This window comes from Clinocottus analis, unplaced genomic scaffold (genome assembly GCF_023055335.1).
Source record: "Clinocottus analis isolate CAN_PGR_092001 unplaced genomic scaffold, fCliAna1.0.p SCAF_12, whole genome shotgun sequence".
Classification (NCBI taxonomy): domain Eukaryota; kingdom Metazoa; phylum Chordata; class Actinopteri; order Perciformes; family Cottidae; genus Clinocottus; species Clinocottus analis.
The window spans coordinates 1,886,665-1,904,785 of NW_027175843.1; the positions used below are offsets into that span (position 1 = coordinate 1,886,665).

The 18,121-nt window shown below is 42.6% G+C and overlaps 1 protein-coding gene across 1 annotated transcript in view; it reads left to right on the forward strand.

The window, feature by feature from the left end:
* dnah7 (dynein, axonemal, heavy chain 7) overlaps positions 1–18,121 on the forward strand; it is a 64,310-nt gene that overhangs the window by 25,539 nt on the left and 20,650 nt on the right. The window contains exons 31-48 of the mRNA XM_068571982.1: positions 500–649; positions 3,432–3,614; positions 5,329–5,505; positions 5,799–5,930; positions 7,610–7,831; positions 8,912–9,109; positions 11,154–11,309; positions 11,532–11,700; positions 12,719–12,845; positions 13,353–13,572; positions 13,708–14,334; positions 14,560–14,805; positions 14,905–15,134; positions 15,259–15,589; positions 15,700–16,046; positions 16,519–16,699; positions 16,888–17,073; positions 17,537–17,700. Coding sequence (XP_068428083.1) covers positions 500–649; positions 3,432–3,614; positions 5,329–5,505; positions 5,799–5,930; positions 7,610–7,831; positions 8,912–9,109; positions 11,154–11,309; positions 11,532–11,700; positions 12,719–12,845; positions 13,353–13,572; positions 13,708–14,334; positions 14,560–14,805; positions 14,905–15,134; positions 15,259–15,589; positions 15,700–16,046; positions 16,519–16,699; positions 16,888–17,073; positions 17,537–17,700 — 4,046 coding nt within the window. The remainder of the gene's footprint in view (positions 1–499; positions 650–3,431; positions 3,615–5,328; positions 5,506–5,798; positions 5,931–7,609; positions 7,832–8,911; positions 9,110–11,153; positions 11,310–11,531; positions 11,701–12,718; positions 12,846–13,352; positions 13,573–13,707; positions 14,335–14,559; positions 14,806–14,904; positions 15,135–15,258; positions 15,590–15,699; positions 16,047–16,518; positions 16,700–16,887; positions 17,074–17,536; positions 17,701–18,121) is intronic.

Consider the following 18,121-nt stretch of genomic DNA (forward strand, 5'->3'; position numbering starts at 1 on the left):
GCTGAGAGGGCTGAGAGGCATCCCACCAAGGAGACAGATGAAGGCCTGCTGATGGAACGCCTGGGAATGCCACATTTATCATCGTCACCCTTGTTGCTGCACGTCCACTGATCATGTCCAACCCCCCGCCACCTCCTCTTTCTCTCCTTTTTTGATGGTCTTTTTTTTCCCCAGCAGCCTCCTTTTCTCATTGTTTTTAACTCAGAGTGACACATCGACTGAAAAGCTGTTTGTTGCACTTTTTACTTCTCTTCTTCAGCGAGCAGGAATCCGGTTATATAGACAGTGATCTTCCAAGCAATTTATGAGTCCTGGCTGAGATAAATTGGGGAAATAATGCTCTGTTTTGCTTTTTGTTTTACCTGTGAAGTAACAAAGTTTTAGGTGTGTATCTGTGTAACTAATTTGTGTTTGTCCATGCGTTAGTTTTCTTCTTGAGTTAATATCCCTGTTCTCTGATATCTCCTGTTTGTTCGTATGCATGTGGTTGTTACTCCAGGGTTTGATGGAGGAGAATCAAGTGCAGATCACAGTCATCAATCCAAAATCCATCACCATGGGGCAGCTGTATGGCCAGTTTGACCCCGTCTCTCACGAGTGGTCCGACGGCATCCTCGCCGTCAGCTACAGAGCCTTCGCTTCCTCCCAGGTAAGATGACCGGCCAGAGTGTGTCTGTTCAAACAAGATTCAGGTTCAGACACAAGCAAACAAACCCACAGTATTGTCAAACTTGTGAAGCGGCACGTTAAACCAGCGACTTGGCCCCCTTTACGCCCTCGTACAGATGAACATGCTCACACTTGGGAGTCGTGCGTAGTTAGCTGCGCACCACCTGTTCCCCATTTGGATGCAGCACACTTGCAATGTAGTGCAATCACACAATGTGGTAAAATATACATAATCATATCCTATTTTACGCTGCACAAACCCTGATATTGACACTATTTAGCAAAGGATGTAACACCTCCCTGTTGCTCCCACAGTTTTTTATCCTACCATCTATTTATGCCCAAATGCTGTTGGGAGGGTTGTTGTGAAGTGGTTTAATCTGCTCCAAAGGAAGGAAAAGGATTTCTTGTCGTTAAGGAATTAAAAAAACCCTGCAAAAGACCAAGTGCCCTACACCATGTAAAGCTAGGTGCGGTGACCGTGTAACAATTCAGTTCGACAACTTCTCTCCTTCTCATAATTTATTTCCTCTGATCACAAGTAAAGCAACAAGCGCTGTCATCGCGATAGCAGAGAGCATCCAGTCAACACGCAAGTTGGCCGTCCAAAGCAGCACACCGAACAGCCGGAAGTTCGGCTCTTTAAAAGACAGTTTTTCGACCAACTGCTAACCTAACCTGAACCTGAACTTTGATAGTCATGATGAATATGAAGAATATCTACAGAATATAACAATTCATATTATCAGTGCCCACTGTGTCGAGTATCAAAACAAGCAGCACCCTAAGAAGTCTGTTCTTTCTTCTGCAAATTCTTCGATACTGAAATAGGTGGATTTGACTCTTTCTTTAACTATTCCCCTAAAATTTGGGTCAACTTCAGGGGGTTTGAGGATTTCATTGTATTTGTGTTATAATCATTTCTTCTTTGTGTTTCTGTAACAGCGTTGCCCTGAATGCCCAGTCCACTATGTGATTACTGGTACAGAGCTCGAAGTTGTTTATCACAACCTTATCAATGCTCTAGTCCTACGCCCGGCTCAAATCTTTGCAACTTGCACAAAAATAACCGTGATTAGTCAAAGAATGTCAAAGAAATTATGTCTTACAACATCAGTGTGGATGACGGACTTTACAAAGGACGCTGTCTCTATGGGAACAGGCATTTGAAGCAACTTTGTGCCAGCAGTCAAAGCAAATTGTAATTGAGTTATTCTCTGCCTCACCTATTCTGGGCGGCTTCATAGTTTGCTGGGACTGTCTGCTCAAAATAGACGTCCCGGCCGCCGACCAGTAAAGCAGAAGATGACAACAGTAGAGATGTAGAATGATGCTATTGCTCCATAACGTCTTCCTGTGGTTTGAAACCTGTGCAACGGGAAAGAGGGGTTTAGGAAGGATCCATGTACAATAGTTAATAGTTCATTTCAAGATGCGGAGTCAGGGTAAACAAAAGGAAACGTACTGCTGTCTTGTTAAATTTAGATCTTTAATAACGCTTTTCCATTCATGTACACACACGAGACACACATGGGCAGACGACTTACAGATGGCAGTGTGGGAGGGAGAGGGGGGATGTCATAATGGAAAATCATTTGTTCGCCCTGTTCTCAAATTGTTTCCAAATGAACTTGTCATTTTAAAAATTGGCTCGGTATATAAAGTTGTCGTTCGACAAATTGTTTTTTTTTTTTGCGTGTCAATGAGTAAGGAGTGGAAGGAGCGGTTCTGACAGCCGAGGCAGTACATACTGATGCAATGGAAGTAGAAAACGAGAACAAGGCTGCTTATAATTCAGTTTCCAAAAAGTCATTTTCCTCTCTGGGCAAAAGTCTGTCTTTGTTTTGCTCTTTTTTTCTGCATTGCATTTAACTAAACACATTGTGTGCGTGCGTGTGTGCGCTAATCTGGAGTCAGCAGCAGTGTAGTGTATTAAACTCTCTGCATACAATTTTCCTTTTTTTTTTTTTTTTTTCCAAGTGCCAACGCTCTCTGTCAGATCATTACATTACAGTACTCACTTCCCTCACGAGCAGCAGATGGCCCCAGCCCAGGCATCCTCCATTTGTTTATATTACAACAAATCAATTTAAAGCTCTCGCCAGCCCATTTAACTGGAGAATTGACGCTTGTTGTCAACCTCCATTATGACATTGTGTAGGTGTTAATTTAATTAATTTCGCAACCATTCTACGCTTAAATTTCAACACATGGGTTTGTTTGTGACCTTGAACGTTTGCAAAGGGTTTTCTGTCAGTGTGTGCATAGGAAGGCACGGTCTTTATAAAACAGGTGGTAGAACACAAGTTGTTTTTTTTGTGCACTTCTAAACTTTAAATCTCCATGAATACTTAAGACATTTTGCATACTTTAGCACTGCAGTGGCTCTGGTAAATGTAGCTTGTCTTTTCCTTGAAGTGAAACGCCCCCCAAGGGTTTAAAGGTGTTTATGTATCTGGCTGACTGTCTGTCTGTTTGTGCCTGCTTCCATCCATCCATGCATCCCTCCATCTGTCAAGCTACCTCAACATCAAGCATTACATAATGTCACATGGCTTTATTTGAGTTATATTTATACGATATGATTATGTATTTATGTTGATGAGTTACAATAACTAAGGAAGACAAACACACAGGTCAACAGTGTGCTCAGTATTACCATACCGGTTATGAGCTTTCTTTTTATGTATGCACATGTAATTGTGCTATAAATGAAAATGTTCCCTTAAGGTGTAAGGAATCCTACTTCTTCCCTTTCTCAGAGCCCCGACAGAAAATGGCTTATCTTTGACGGGCCAGTTGATGCCGTGTGGATCGAGAACATGAACACAGTGCTCGACGACAACAAGAAGCTGTGTCTGATGAGCGGCGAGATCATCCAGATGTCACCGCAAATGAGCCTCATCTTTGAGCCCATGGACCTGGAGGTGGCATCGCCAGCCACGGTGAGAAGCACCTTCACTTTAGATTAAAGGAATTGTTCGGGTACTTATCCGTATCGGTGTGTTGTCTGCGGAAGATGGCGAGGGCAACGCCGCCCGGTCGGAGAAGCAGGCAGCAAAGCGGCACTGAAGTGGAGCACTGTGGTTGGGGCGGCAGACAAATGTGTTTTAGCCAAACTCAAAAATCTATTTTAGTTCAAATGTATGTTGCAAACACCAGCAAGATTTGTACCTCTCAGGACACAGGCATCGCTGTGCTACTGCTACCTCGATTCCTCAGTTATTTTGTGTTATTGTGTGATTTTGGTGTTTTAAACGGTTCAATTCAACCGATCGAGGAGGCGGTCCAGCAGCAACCCCCGTGTTCTGCGAAGTATAACTACTGTTTTTGTCAAAGGTGTCCTGTGGCTTTTGAGGAAAACATAGATAAACGTTCCCCATCAGAAAGGGCTGCCTGACAGCAATATTATTAATTGTTTTCGGTGGGCCTTTCTTTTAGCGGCCTAAAATATCTTTTACCGCTGCCCCCGTCCACAGCAGCACACAGGATTGCTCCCGTGCACACACTCCTTCCTGTTTCTCCAAACTGAGGGCTTGCCGACTGTGACAAGTGTCTTAACCCCACTTCAATTCACACCAGCCCTTCAAGGATGCAACGTGTTAAACATGTAGTGTCAGCAGCTCCTTCATTTTACTCACCAACGATTCCTTCTCCAGGAGGAAATAACACATGTAACGCCCGCCTCCAGTTGTGCAGACATCTTTTGCAGGTGTTTCAAAGAAGATATCCAACATGGACTCCTTAATATATGCAGTCAATTGTCAAACGTTTCTAACAAAGATATCCCACGGGTTACACGCCTCCTTTTAAAATGAACTGCAATCCATCTCAAGACCTCTGGCACTACATACAAACGTTTTTTTCTTCTAATTGTGCCTGTCTTTATGGTTCTTTCTTTGTAAGGCAGTAACAAAGGCTCTTGATTGCGATACATAGATGCCTTGAGAGAATACCTTTGCATCTCTCTGGCTCTATTTTTTTTCATTGAACAGACATCTATTTTGGATTCTCTATAGCCTGGCATCTGTTTCTTTCATGCTGAATGCAGAGGCATCACCCCCTCCTCCCCCCGCCCCCGTCCACACACACACACACACACACACACACACACACACACACACACACACACACACACACACGCACATCCTGTTGATCTCTCTTTCCCTTCATTTTTCATCTCGTTCCTTCTTTGTCTTTTTTTTCTCCTTAAAACCTCACTCTTTGCCTTTCTTTCTCCTCTCCTCTCCTATCTGCAGCTCATGCATTATGTCTTCATCCATCTCTGCTCATCTTTCTTCTTTGTTCTAACTTTACCCGCCCTCCTTCCTGAAGCTCTTCCTTGAGTTGAGCAAAGGGATCTCATTAAAATGTTCCTCTGTAGAAAAAAATGTTGTAATGTGGTCATCCGTCTGGTGTGAATTGCCATGATATGCAACGCAGACTCATTTTCCTTATTAACCAATATAAAAAATATGATGTAACTATTTCGATGATCTAAAGATGTTTGGTGAAATTGTGAACACATCTCGAATGCTCACCTAATCCAATACGTTTTCTTAATATTACTTATTAAGATATATTTTGCATTAAGAAAAATATTCTCATAAATTGATTGTCCTTGGTTGAGTTTTCAGATGTGCTATGTCTTTGTCTCAGGTGTCTCGCTGTGGTATGATCTACATGGAGCCTCATATGCTTGGCTGGAGGCCCCTCATGCTGTCCTGGCTCAACACCAGTCCCGCCACCATCAACGCAGCGCACAAAGACCTCATCGCTGCACTATTTGACCGCACGATTCCAGCCTGTTTGCAGCTCATTCGAAAGGCCACCAAGGTGCAGAGCCATCGTCTGAAAACATATTTTCTATGCTTTTTACTCAGAGGGGTATTGTCCACTCTTCATCTATACAACTACAAAGACAACATGTTTAGATATTACTTTGATTCATGTGTATTTCTTTCGTTTAAGAAGCAACCCTTTCGGGTTTTGAAATACAAGTTGTTTTACTTATCAGTTTCATGCAGCAATGCTTCTGGGTTGCCAAGCTCAAAGAACTCAAGTAGTCGTATATTCAGGCATTGCTTCTATCTGAGTTTTCATGTGTGTTCTTTCTTTTCTGCTTCCAGGAGCTGTCCCCCACCTCTGACACCAATGTAGTCAAGTCCCTGATGAATCTGATGGACTGTATGATGGATGAGTTTCATGATGAGGCAAAGATGAACAGCATGAATGAAAACAATATTATCTCCTGGTTGGAGGTTTGTGTACACACCCGCTATGCTACTAATTATTATTATACTATTATTAATAATTTAGTATCTAATATTAATTGAATTGAATGTAAAGTGGCTACAGCATCATAAAACCACCATGATGGTTTAATAGACAGCATCATTGAGTTACTGCAGGCCCACAACCCTACAGTGTTTCACAGTGCGCCACATACATTTTCATAAGATCTGAGTGTTAAAACATCTACTTGCATGATGCAACAGTCTGCTCTCTTGCAAAAAATTTCAAATTGATACTGTACCAAAAAAAAATGCAACCACAAGAGTATAGAAACACCAAGTTGACATCCAAGACCTCCAAGACTAACTGATGTGCCGCTTCACATTTCTGCACAAACAGCACTTGAGAAAAATCACTGGTATGCTACGATGCACAGCAAGAGAAAATGAACAGACAGGGAAGAAAGACAGCTTCATCATGAAAGATACTGACAAGAACCAATGGTACCAAATACTAAAACTACACTGCATAAAGCATAGATCACTAATACAGATGTTAGGGTACTAACTTACAGTTTTCATACTCACCAGTTCCCAATTTGTGCCAATAGCAATAAGAATAATACCCTCGCCAGATGCTATTTCAAATTTCATGATATTGTCATATGCTGAAGTAAAAAACATTCTGGAGCTGTAAAAGGAAATTGTAAAAAGCAACAACTTCAAACTGTGGTCTAAAATACTAATATGTGGCACACCCATATTCTGTGTGGAGCTCGTATATGTTGGTTTCAGTTCAAGTCAACTGTCAGTTTCCACTAAATTCTTCAATTCACTTTGACATTGGCCCTTGAGATACGCTCTGCATTGCTCCTTAAACACATCCCAAAAATAAATAAAAAATAATGTATTTTTGAAACTAAACACCAACCCTTTTTTTATAATTACACATACTGTTTCCATACAAGTGCACAAAGAGTGGAAAAGTTTTAGCAGATGAGCACTTTCCTCCGCCCCCCTGCCCGGGTGCCAATTGATTTTCTTTTTTTTTTTTACCTCTGAATCCCCTCTTGACAGCACTGCTATTATCCCCCTGTGGCACGCTGCTCTGATGAATGCCTTTCAACCCTCTCTCCCATGTTTCCCAGCCAGTCATTATCAAAGTGTTGAATTAATCAGCCTTTTAACAGCAGGAGCTATCATGAGGCTGCTAAGCTATTTCTAATTCCTACAGTATTCCTGCTGTTTTCCCAACAAAGGCATTTCTCCTCTTTGATGTCTGGTGTTTGTCTCTTCAAGTAATCTTTACATTGGTTGAGGCATTAACATGGCCACTGTACATTTTGATCAATACAATAATTACACACATAGACACACAATGTCATTTTTGATTGTTAACTGTAACCTTGCACAAGGATTTTTGATGTTTGGCTTTTGTTGCAGGACTAGCACTTTACTTAAGTGCTATTATTTTATAACACGTAGCTTAAGTATATTATTTTATTTAATTTAATAAGAAAAAAAGCTTTTATACTGCATTCATCCGACAATAGTGTATCGCAGGTACTTCAGTAACATTTTTAAATGCTACTTTAACTGTCCAAAACCAGAACTTTAGGGATCATCATTACCAACATGTGCAAACGGACACACATTACATCCACAAATTCAAACAGCAGTGACAGTTGTCCTTTCCTTTTATGCAGGGCATCTTTGTGTTCTGCCTGGTGTGGTCAGTGGGAGCCAGCTGTGACGATGCGGGTCGTGTTAAATTTGACGCTGTGGTCCGGGAGATCCTGGTCGGTCCTTTAAGTGAAGAAACCTGTGCCTGCCACGGCATTCTGGTCATCGTCGAAGCTCCACCTAAACAGCTCACAGTGCCTCTGCCCCAAGACGGAACCGTCTACCAGTACCGCTTCATTAAAGAGGTAGGTGCAGACAAATTGGGCAGCTGAATGTAATGTTTTAAAAATACTGTGAAATGTGTGACATACTGAGAGAAATTGTAGTTGTTATTGACATATTACGAGTCAAAAATGGCACGAAAACCAAACATCTCTCTGTCACAATAAAGAATGCAAATGGGTACACAATAGTTTTATTCACGCCATCATTACTTCAACAAACATAGGAGAGAGTCCTTCTACATTCTATATCAAGCACTTGGGGAGTGGATGAGTGACGTACCTGTATTCAATTTCTCCTTTTCTCAGACGGTTGGTGAAGAGGGATGCTCATCTCTTTGTCTTTGTGTGACCTTAATAAAGTGTCACGCGTCAGACTCTGCAGATGGCTCCACCTGCCTTGAATTTAATCCCAGGGAATTCTTATTTTATCACTCAGGATGGTCAACAAAGCACTGTTTTCACAGTCAAGAAAAAACTAACCCACACCACACAGTCCACTCATATAGGTGGATTTGAGATGTTCTTCTTTTAAATCTCTTTTGAAAAAAGTGTCAATAGAGAACTATTTGTTCCTGCAAAAGATTTTAAGATGAAATCTGAACTGTGTCAAGTTTTTAGCATTGTTTTAGAATACATTTTAGTTGTTATCATGGTCATATTGCAAGACCATTTTGGCAGAGATAGTTATGAACTTGCAATATCATATTGGCACAAGCTGGTGTCGATTTTACAGTTTGATTTGAGGAAAATAATTCGTATGGTTTTACAATAACGAAGAAATTTGTCAAGACAAGACTGCTATGGATTTGGTCATTAATATTTGTGTAGGCTATTGATTATTATTCCTTTCTGAACACAAGGAAATATTTGCTTCATATGATTGGAGACCTTGTATGTACAAACTTTCGTATTGTTTACATCACATAATGTACACAAATCAATATGCTGTCATATGTTCTAACCTACAGTCAAGGACTGTTATGATATATCTGATTAATATCTTAAATGCACTGATCAACCTTTCTTCTTCTTCTTCTTCTTCTTCTTCTTCTTCTTCTTCTTCTTCTTCTTCTTCTTCTTCTTCTTCAAACTCCTCTCCAGGGTCCGGGCAGGTGGGAGCTGTGGACAGATGCGCTGAAGGCCGCTCCCCCCATCGACAAAGACATGCAGTTCAATGAGATAATTGTGCCCACCGAAAACACAGTGCGCTACATGGCACTGATGGAGCTCCTCATCACCCACGGGAAGCCCACTATTTTCATCGGCCCCACTGGAACCGGCAAGAGCGTCTACATTAAAGTGAGTCTTACTTTGTTAACATAACACTTGGAATGCACTACGGTACGATAGTGAGGTAAGTATGACGCAGATTTCACTTACCATTCATTCTGTGAAGCGACCAAACTGAAAAATACATCTCCTGGCTATGTTGCCTGGGAATCAGCCTGAATGCACGCTTGTTGTGTATGTGCATGAGGCACAAACACAACTAGGACCTATTTGTCAAGTCATTACCCCAGTGTGCTACATATTGGCACAAAAAGATACATGTAATAATAACATGTGATAAACTTGGTTTGCTTCAGTTTACTTTGTTTTACAAGTAGTACACTGGCGTGTTAGTCTAGCTGACTAGTTTAAATTGTCACTAAAGAAGTCTTTAAAAGTAGTACACTGAATCCTACCTGTAGACTCCCATATCCAATACATGAGGATTCAGTATCATCACACTGTTGAGCTGCATGTATGTGCACACGCTGTGCGGATCATGACTATTTTCAGTATTTGAGCTTTTTTTTTTGTGGCTCTGCTTGTGTCTGCTCTCCTCTGGAATTGCGGATTGGACTTTAAGCCATTTTTTTTTTCAGCCCAAATAATTGTTATCCCATGCAGAAAAAAACAACCTTCTATGCTACCAGTAACAGCATTTCGAACCATGAGTGAGCATTCATTTCTAAGCAGCGTAGTCACAGCCTTGGGAAACTCGAGTAAGTGCTCCGAACATACAATTTGAAGGCAACACAGCTATACGCACACCAGGTGTGAAATGGCCACCTTGGAGAAATACTGAGTGTCTCTCAGCAGACCTTCAGCTATTTATATCAAGGACTAATCACCCCCTTCTTCCCTTTGCGTCATTAGTTCATCCATTAGTGTGCTCAAATTTGAGACTCTGGGGTGAATAGAGATCACCTCACCAGGGATCCTGCCTCGTTCTCCACTTCCTGCCCGCCTGCATGTTGGAGCAGCTCTGTCCCATGCCGCAACCAAGCAGACCATGGCTGCATCCCAAATCCTGCCTGGAGTGAGAATCAAGCACCGGCACTCAAACCATAAGAATATGCCCGGCACAGTGCTGGCACCAGCGCAGTCAGGCAGCTGTGCACAAGCCTCCTTCACCCGCCCCATTCTGCTCTTGAGTGAGACAGAGAGAAGCCGTGCCACCGGTTTATAATTTACATGTAGACAAGAGGATGACGATGCACCTTGGCTGCTCTCTGTGATCATTCACATCCCCGGTCCCCTTTAATTACGCAGGTCGTTACTCACATGATTTCGCTCGCATTTGTGCACAGCGGAAGTTTGAGCATGTGCTCTGGGCACAAATGGTGCACATCATTAAAGTACCATGAAAAGAGATGAAATCATGGTAAAAGACATCAGATCTCCCACAACCACGTTCTCTGTCCACTGTTCTTTCTTCTCTGTTCACATAAACAATCAAGGCCTTTTGTTCAAAAGGGCATTTCAAAAAGTTTAAGCTTTAATAAAAGGCCCTTTTGTAAACCCTCTTGCAAAATAGAAAGAAAAATCATCTATCTTCTTTTGACCCGCAGACCATTATTGTACATCGAGCCCTCGGAGGGCAAACTAATTCCCTACTTCATTTCAAAGTCATTTTCAGGGATTAACTGTGATCCAGTTTTTATCTCATAAAATACTCGCTAAATGCCACATTTAATTAGATTACAAAGCTTATCACAAGCATTTGCCTGGATCAAACTGGAAATTATCATTTTGTGTGTACTCTACCTTCACAGGTTCTTTGGCATGCTAATTCACAATAGGGAGTTAAAATACTTAACCTTTTTAACTTAGTGATCAAGTATGCAATTATCCACCTTTAACTTGATTACATTTATTTATTAAATTGAGTCCATGACATTCATTGTTTTCAAAGTGTCACTTTCCTTGATAATATCTCTTATTGTTTGTGCAGTTTGTTGCCATTTTGCATTATTTAGATGGATAACAATACAGATATTCATGGTGATGATAAACATCCATACTATTTGGGTTTTGATGATAATCTGTGTTCATATTTCCACTATCTCTTGCCCAGGACTTCTTGTTGAATCGGCTGCAGAAGGATGTCTACAGCCCATTATTTATCAACTTTTCAGCCCAGACCACAGCTGCACAGACACAAAACATTATTATGTCCAAGCTAGACAAGCGGCGCAAAGGAGTGTTCGGCCCCCCATTGGGGAAAAAAATGGTACAGCTTCTTTAAATGTTCAAATGATGTTTCATGTGGTTGTGTTTCTTGTGTGATATTGTCTGTAAAGTGAGTGACAAACATGAAGGCAGCTGTAAAGATTTGTAGTCCTTTTTATAACATTTTATTTTGACATGCATCTGTGAATAATGTGCATCTAAACAAAACAAAAACTGTGACACAAATACATTGTCCAAATATACAAACGTTGCATTCCATCAGGTGATATTTGTGGACGATGTAAACATGCCCGCCCGGGAGGTTTATGGTGCCCAGCCGCCCGTGGAGCTGCTGCGCCAGTGGCTGGACCACTGGAACTGGTACGACCTGAAGGACTGCTCCATGATCAACCTGGTGGATATCCAGGTCATATGTGCTATGGGACCACCTGGTGAGTAGCAGCTGTGGTCGCCTAAAGTGAAGTGTATCATTACAGCAAAGATACCAAAGTCCTAGATGGGTTTTCCTTATAGATTGTCTCTCAGCTGATGCAAAAAAAGTGCTGTTAAGTTAATTTCACAAACCACTAGCTGCTGTTCCGCAGAGCTTCATTGCTTGCCTTAGGGCACTTACAAATAGCAAGTGTTGACCACTTCCACCTCCACTCCAACTACCAGTGTAAACACAAAAGCGCCCAGCAGCTGGCTGCGACAGCTGCAAGACAGAGAGGATGGGCACACTCACAGCTATCTTTGCTCCTGATACCTGTGCTGACAGTTGTTTCCATTTTCTAAACTGCTGCCCAGTACGGCTCTGGCAAAACACTGGACCCACACCAGGGAAACAATGCAGGAACACTTAAAAAAACAAACAAACATGTTATGATATTGGCTCAAATCAACCTAAATGTGCCAATTGAAACTTGTGCCTCAAATGGATACCGGTGCTATGTCCTGTTGTAAAAATTGGTAACACACATCACTGAACTAAACTCAATCACTGGAGTAAGCACTTCAGGAAAAACATCAATGTGCTCAATGGGCTTCAATGGGCTCTAATTGACCCAGATTGCCTTGCAAGCCGTGATGAGTTGTCTAAGTTGATTACACCCTCAGACATAATATAATCGTTTTTTTCTGTACCTGTGTGCTATGTCACCAGGGAGACTAGGGACACACAGTAGGTCTAGGAAAACATGCACACATGGTGAATGCAAATAGTATTACATGACTGGAAGTATGAGAGCAATGTGAGGCATAATGTATATGACAAATGCCATGGTTGTGAGGTACTGTTTCAGCATAGTTATGCACTGAACTAATACTTTCAATAAAAAAAACAATAGTAACTGTGCTTTGTAAAATAATTGGGATTTAGTGTAGTAGAAACACTCAGTTGAAGAATAACTATCAGAACTGTTTATCTGAGATTATAGTTTTTCTTTTTTTTTGTGTGTCTTACTTGTTTAGGTGGAGGGAGGAACCCCATCACACCTCGTTACATGCGCCACTTTAACATGATTACCATTAACGATTTTGATGAGAAGACCATGTACACAATCTTCTCCAGGATCTCAGACTGGCATTTCAACATACGGTAAGTGTGGAGCGTGTGTAATTTGTCAGGTGCTTTTTTTCAATATTGAGAAAGAAGGAACGCATATGACCTTTACATGCAGCTACACCAGCGTCTAGAGGGCTTTCGACCCACAACTTTTCAAGTCCTAGGATGGTGTCCCACCACTTTTAGCAACAGAATGAATTGAAAAAAATATGACAAACCAAAGATCAGAAGCTAGTGTTTACCTCAGAGACCTCAAATCCTAAAGCAATTAAATCTGCCTGAAAGCATTTAAATCTACCCAGCCACTGCAAACAGAACTATCACTTGCATTTCAACAAGATAGTGGTTTCCTACTTTGACTTTTTAGGGCTTTTTGGAAATACTTTGTTAATGCCAATGATAAAAGAAGATCCTTGAATATATATTTCATGTTTAAGTGTTTAATGAACTAAATAAACTAAATACTAAATATTACAACAATAAATTGCAAATTTTCCCTATATAAACTATTGGAAATAATTTGAACAATTTCATCTACAGGTTTTCTTTCAGCAAGCAGTTTGCAGCTCTGACCTCTCAGATCGTTAACAGTACCATGTCAGTGTACCGAGAGGCCACCAAGAACCTGCTTCCCACCCCCACAAAGTCCCATTACTTGTTCAATCTGCGCGATGTCTCTCGAGTTATCCAGGGCATCTGCCTGTCGCGGCCAGAGACCGCAGATGAACCGACTGTCATCAAACGGCTGTGGGTGCATGAGGTGATGTTGTACACAGCACACTTGACAGCTATGTAACTATAGTAAAGAATATAGATATACGCCACCTGTTTGACCTTCCCGTATTGCTCTCTCTTTATCTGTCTCTCACTTTCACTTTTTCTTATTGATGCTTAGGTTCTGAGGGTATACTATGACCGACTGGTTCACGACACAGATCGATCCTGGCTAGTAAAACATTTACAGGCCGTCTCTCAGAGTCACATGAATGAAAACTTCCATCAGCTCTTCGAGCATCTGGACCAGGACGGCGACGGGGTGGTCACTGAAGACGACCTGCGCAGCCTCATGTTCTGCGACTTCCACGACCCCAAGGGCGAGGACCTCAACTACTGCGAGGTGCACAACCTCGACCTTCTCCGACAGGTGGTGGAGTCACACCTGGAGGAGTACAACAACATCAGCAAAGCGCCCATGAACCTGGTGCTCTTCCGTTTCGCCATCGAACATGTGTGCCGCATTTCCCGCATCCTCAAGCAGCCGAGTGGCCACGCACTGCTGGTTGGCGTGGGCGGGAGCGGGCGACAGTCCCTCACCCGGTTGGCTGCCCACATGGCGGAGTCAGAGCTTTTCCAGGTGGAGATCTCCAAGACCTACGGCACCACTGAATGGCACGATGACTTAAAGATCATCATGAGGAAGTCCACGCAGGGGGAAGCTCATGGCGTTTTCCTCTTCACGGACACTCAAATCAAAATGGAGTCATTCCTGGAGGATGTTGGCAACCTGCTCAACACTGGTGAGGTAAAGTGGATGGGAGGGGACGTAGGTGGATTCGCGGATGATTTGAGGTATAGATAACATGCACAAACTGATTGATCAGTGAATGACTGATTTGTGGATATATATTAGGAATGGATTGATACTAGTAGATGTGGATTGATAGAATAGAGATACAGAGAGATGGGGTGTTCTATTTCACAAAGCATCCAAACACAGACCATTCTGTTATCTTTTGGTTGTTTCCAGGTGCCTAACCTGTTTGCAGTTGACGAGAAGCAGGAAATATGCGAGCTAATGCGTCTGTTGGACCGTCAACGGGACCGTGACAAGCAGACGGATGGCAGCCCGCTGTCCCTCTTCAACATGTTCATAGAGCGCTGTCGCACACAGCTGCATGTGGTGTTGGCCATGAGTCCCATCGGAGACGCCTTTAGGAACCGCTTGAGACGTTTCCCCGCTCTCATTAACTGCTGCACCATTAACTGGTTTCAGGTGTGTGTGTGTGTGTGTGTGTGTGTGTGTGTGTGTCTGTATGTTGTGTTCTGGTGTGCTGTTGGTTGCACCAAAAGATGTTATTTCCTTTCTTCTCAGACCTGGCCGGAGGACGCCCTCCAGGCAGTAGCCTGTCGCTTCCTGGAGGACGTTGAGATGACGGATGAGTCCCGAGAAGGATGCATCAACATGTGCAAGAGCTTCCACACCTCAACCATAGAACTATCATATCGCTTTATGACTGAGTTGCAGCGCCACAACTACGTCACCCCAACCTCATACCTGGAACTCATTTCCACCTTCAAGGCCCTTCTGAAGACAAAAAGAGCGTAAGATTTGTACTGTCTGTATAGATTGTGATTTTTGTGATTCCTACAGATGCACAATTCTTCACACAAAAGCCAAATTCCAGTATCCATTTTCCTTATCTCTCTCCCTCCGTCTTCCGCCCAGTGATGTGGTGAAGCTGAAATATCGTTACGAGGTGGGCCTCGAGAAGCTAAAGTCAGCAGCAGACCAGGTGGCCACTATGCAAGTTGAGCTGGAGGCCCTACAGCCACAGCTGCGTGTGGCCAGCAAGGAGGTGGATGAGATGATGGTGGTAATTGAGCATGAATCTGTGGAGGTGGCCAAGACCGAGAAGGTCGTGAAAGTGGACGAAGCCGTGGCCAACGAACAAGCCATGGCTGCTAAGGCCATCAAGGATGAGTGTGACGCTGACCTGTCTGAAGCCCAGCCTATCTTGACGTCAGCCCTTGCTGCTTTGAACACTCTGACCACTCAGGTAAAAGATATATTGTGGGATAGTTGCATTTTATTGACTCAAAGTCCTGGTATACTGGAGTAGAGTGGTGAAGAGGGCCAGCCTAATTATGTGGTTATTTTTATACATAGGATATCACAATGGTGAAGTCCATGAAAAGCCCGCCCACAGCTGTCAAGCTGGTTATGGAGGCCATCTGCATTCTCAAAGGCATCAAGCCAGATCGCGTGCCTGACCCGTCAGGATCCGGTAAAAAAATTGAGGACTTTTGGGGCCCAGCAAAAAAGCTTTTAGGAGACATGAAGTTTCTCCAAAGCCTCCATGACTATGACAAGGACAACATCCCATCGAATTTAATCGCCATCATCCGCCACAAGTACATCACCAACCCAGATTTTGAACCAGAGAAGATTCGAACTGCATCCAATGCAGCTGAAGGCATGTGTAAGTGGGTTTGCGCCATGGACAAGTATGACAAGTAAGTAATGTTCGTCTCTTGCTGTGTTCTCGGTTCTGAAAATGGATCCATATTCACAAAGCTTGAGAGAGCTTTTCATTTGTCTATGTGCAGAACAAAGAGTTTGGTCATTTGTAACTTCACAAGAATAATAATCCTGCATATGCCAAGTGATTAATATAAAAACTCAAATCAAGCTGCAGACCATATAAAGGGAAATGATTATCATTTGCGCTCTGACAATCTTAAATGTTACCCATATTCATAGAAGCTAATGGTTGTCATTTATAACCAATATATGCTCACAATTCCCCTTTTCCACTTACAGTTGAGTTTATACAACGAACTATGTTTTCTGTTTTGATCCTGTTTTCAAGATTATCCCAGTGTTCAATGCATAATTTGCACATCCAACTCATTACTTTTGTGCTGCTTTTGAAGTTCCATATCTTGTAAACGTGTACTTCCTTAAACTTATTACATGCTCCTTCAGAGTGGCCAAGGTGGTGGCTCCCAAGAAGGAGAAGCTGGCACAGGCCGAGGGGGAGCTGTCGGTGGCCATGGGGAGCCTCCAGATAAAGCAGGCTGCACTCAAAGAAGTCCAAGATAAACTGGCAAAGCTTCAGGACACTTTGGACGCTAATAAAAACAAGAAAGCTGACCTTGAAAGCCAGGTTTGTGCTTTTTATATCTGTTTGTGGGATTGTAGATTGACACTGAAGGCACCGGTAGACCAAACAGCGAGCCCATGTCAATGACTTACTGAATTACACAAACATGACCTTCATTCTGCTCCTTGACCTTGGGAAAACAGACGCAGTGCGACACTTTTCTGCTTTACTCCTCCCCCGTTGTCCTCCAGGTGGATCTGTGCAGTAAGAAGCTGGAACGAGCTGAGCAGCTTATTGGAGGCCTGGGTGGAGAGAAGACGCGCTGGAGCGAAATGGCCGTCAATCTCGGAGAGATCTACAACAACCTGACTGGGGACATTCTCATCTCAGCGGGCATCGTGGCTTACCTGGGAGCCTTCACCTCCAGCTACAGACAGGTAGGGTTACTTAAAGCCCTGCACCCTACATAGATTGTTTTAAGTTTTTGATTTTGGTATCACCGTTAGTGAATATGACTGAATACACACTGGGTATTTTGACCTTTGTTCGTGTAAAGGCTTTGTTAGACTATAGTTATTGTAGGTCTCTCTAACATACTTTCAGACTAATACAAGCCAAATGCTTGAGAGCATGGTGATGGAAAGTGAACACCATGGCACTTTTCCTTTTTTTTCCTTTAGCTGAGTCTCACATGTCTCCAATAGTAAGCCTGTGTTTAAAGGTCATCTTTTACACTGTGTCACACTAAGGGCCATTGTGGTGCTGGACCGAAAGGAGGATTAGTTGTCATTTCTGTACACAGCTGAAATGTTTACAAGCTTTGTTTGCGGCTCAGCATTGTCTTTCATTTATTCTCCGTGAAGTGAAAATTTATGAACAATAAATGTACTCTCGCTCCAGGATCAGACGGACGAGTGGATGAATCTTTGCAAGAGTAGAGCGATCCCGTGCTCTCTCAACATGTCTCTGATGAAATCTCTGGGCGATCCAGTAAAGATTCGCGCATGGACCATCGCTGGCCTACCATCAGACAGCTTCTCCATAGACAACGGTATCATAATCTCGTGAGTAATAAAGACAGTCTTCAGATTTTACATGTAATTCTCGAGAGGAAACATGCATCAACGTTTCCTTGGAAGGATAGTATTGCCAAGAGGAGAGAATCCACCAACTATGGATGTCTCAAGCTACTTTTGCGCCGCTCCTGATTCGAGTCAGAGATTCTGCCATCAGCCAGTGTAAAATAAATCCCTGACACAATAAAGCTGTACAGAGCAATACTAGGCCTAGATTTGGACAGCGTCTCGAAATGGCATTACAACAAAAAGGCAAACTGCAAACTGGCTTTCAAAAAGACACTTTAAAAAAAATGAAAGCAGCATTTTAGAGCCTGCAAATTGTTGCTGAAATAGAGGTAATATAATCGATCTCTTTTTTTAAACCCTCTGCGAGCTCTGAGCGTGAGCATCTTTATGGAACTTTCGG